General features: G+C 45.3%; 1 protein-coding gene across 1 annotated transcript in view; it reads right to left on the bottom strand.

Moving 5' to 3' along the window:
* Positions 1–2,174, bottom strand: part of LOC107097856 (putative protein TPRXL) — a 73,718-nt gene that overhangs the window by 42,084 nt on the left and 29,460 nt on the right. Inside the window, exon 2 of the mRNA XM_015395178.1 lies at positions 331–408. Coding sequence (XP_015250664.1) covers positions 331–379 — 49 coding nt within the window. The 5' untranslated portion in view covers positions 380–408. The remainder of the gene's footprint in view (positions 1–330; positions 409–2,174) is intronic.

The following is a 2,174-nucleotide window of genomic DNA, read 5'->3' as shown; positions in this document are numbered from 1 at the left end:
CTTATTTAGGATATTTAGGATAAAATCTGTCTAATTTATTTGATGGATGAGTCTCAAGTCCCCCTAACCTTTGAGTTTATGTACCTCAGTACTATGGGATGGGAATCTAACCTACAACCTTTAAAACAAGGAATGTTTGATGGGTAAACAACAAGAGGGATGACAGGGGAGGCAAGGTGAAGCTTCCAGAGCCAAGAACAGCTAAGCATGGTGGTGGTAGCATCATACTGTGGACTGTTTGACTCTTAAACCAATTGGTGCTTTGCAAAGGTCCCGCCTGTGTGAACAACTATAGCTGTCTGAGTGGTGAGCTCCCAGTGTCCGGTTTACCTGAGTTACTGGGCGATCTCTGGCTGCCGCGCCGCGACCCCTCAGGCATGGTGCGAGGATATCAAAGGAAGCAGAAACCTGCGGAAAATCAGGAAAGAAGCAACAATTAGCAGAAAACAACAGCAAGACAAGGTTCAGTGGAGGAAAGGACGACCTTCATGGAGCGCTCGCTTTCCCTTTGTGTGAAAACTCTGAGCACAGATGTAATGTTTGGCTGCGGAACAAGAATTCGCTCTCTTCATATTACCCTGAGCATGTGTGTGAGTGTGAGTGGCGGCGTGTAACGGCCTCCTACAAACTCATTGATACAGTTACAGTCTGACCCAGTTAGCCCACCGGACACAAACAAGTGTTCCTGCAGCTGTCTGCTCAGAGACCAGGGATGTGGGTCACACAGGGGGAGGACAGGGGAGACAGACCTCTAGGCGTCCGGAATACCAACAGGATGCACGGCTGCTCGGCTGGTTGTTGGGTGAAATCCTTACGTAACTTTGGGAACACCTGTCTGCCTCGACCGGATCAGGATTTTTAAGAAAGGTCAAAATGATGGATTATAAAGCCTTAACGAGATTTCTGACTCATTTTAGGAATGAATGACCCAGCAAAGCAGCTAAAATATGTGAGATTAAAAGTCCTGTTAAGGTTCCCATCAGTCTATCCTCTGGGTTAATCCTGACCCGACAGATGGTTTGCTCCACAGAAAGAAGTCCGATCCAGCATCCAGCAGTTTAACTCAAACTGAACTTTAATCAGGAAACAAAACCACACAGAAGAGGTCGAAGACCGAAACTTAGTGGAAGAATTGAAAATATTTGGCACTGGAGGAACAGTGGGGGGAACGCTTGAAGTCCTGGTCCGGTTTCAAAGATCTAACCAGAGCCAGACTCCTCTGTCAGCGCTCCACGGTCTTTTAGGAAATGTCCATTAAAGTTTGTATCATCAGTCTGAGAAACAGCTTCTTTGTTTGAACACTTCATGTCCAAATAAAGTCTCACTCTGGATATCACGTTCCCACATCTTCCTTCTGTGAGACGATGCGTCTGCAGAGAGAAAACGAGCACAGAGTGATGGATCGGCTCCAACGCTGTGGTTAACCAAAGGTCGCGTTACAGCGAGGTTAAACACACGGTCATGTTTCCGTCACCTTTCCCACCTACAACTTTCCTTTCATTTCCTGGGCATGAAGAACTGTTCCCTGATGGACATTTACAGCAGGAAAGACTCAGGTCGCCATCAGAGAACTATTTTCTGCTTTTACCCGGTGAGATGAAACATAAATCAATGAAAAGAATCTAAAGCAAACCATTAAGATCCAACAGAGAAAGACTACAGGATCTTTAGTTTTAGTTTTAAAGACATCTAAAACATGCCCTTTATGAGAACCCTAACATCATCTAGTGTATCTAGCCAGTATTTATTCCCAGTATTGGCTTGTGTCCTGGTATGAGCCTATCTGTGCCCTTTATGACACTCATGTCCTCTTCTGTGTTTGCAGAAATGTCTGGAAGCGATTCCGGAAGAACATCTAGAATCGTTAAGACCTCAAGTCTTCCAGAGACCTTCTCCAAGGCAGCAGACGGCCAATTACCAAACCAACGGCATCACTTATGCTACGTTCAGACTACAAGCAGCAGAGGCAAAAAAAACGCCTGTGCTGCTTAATTTATGATGCTTGTATAAGTTTAGTTCTAAAACACGGATGAAGCATCTTTGTTGCTCTGTGGGGCTGATGCGCGTTGGGCGGAGCTACTCTATCCTTTCTTTGCCTGTAACAACAGCAGCTATATTTGCTGTGAGCAGTGGGTAAAAAGTACTTTGAATATGTTTTTAGGTGAAATAGTCCA

The sequence above is a fragment of the Cyprinodon variegatus genome, unplaced genomic scaffold (genome assembly GCF_000732505.1).
Source record: "Cyprinodon variegatus isolate N-32 unplaced genomic scaffold, C_variegatus-1.0 Scaffold729, whole genome shotgun sequence".
In the NCBI taxonomy this organism is placed as follows: domain Eukaryota; kingdom Metazoa; phylum Chordata; class Actinopteri; order Cyprinodontiformes; family Cyprinodontidae; genus Cyprinodon; species Cyprinodon variegatus.
This window is presented reverse-complemented; position numbering and strand designations above follow the sequence as displayed.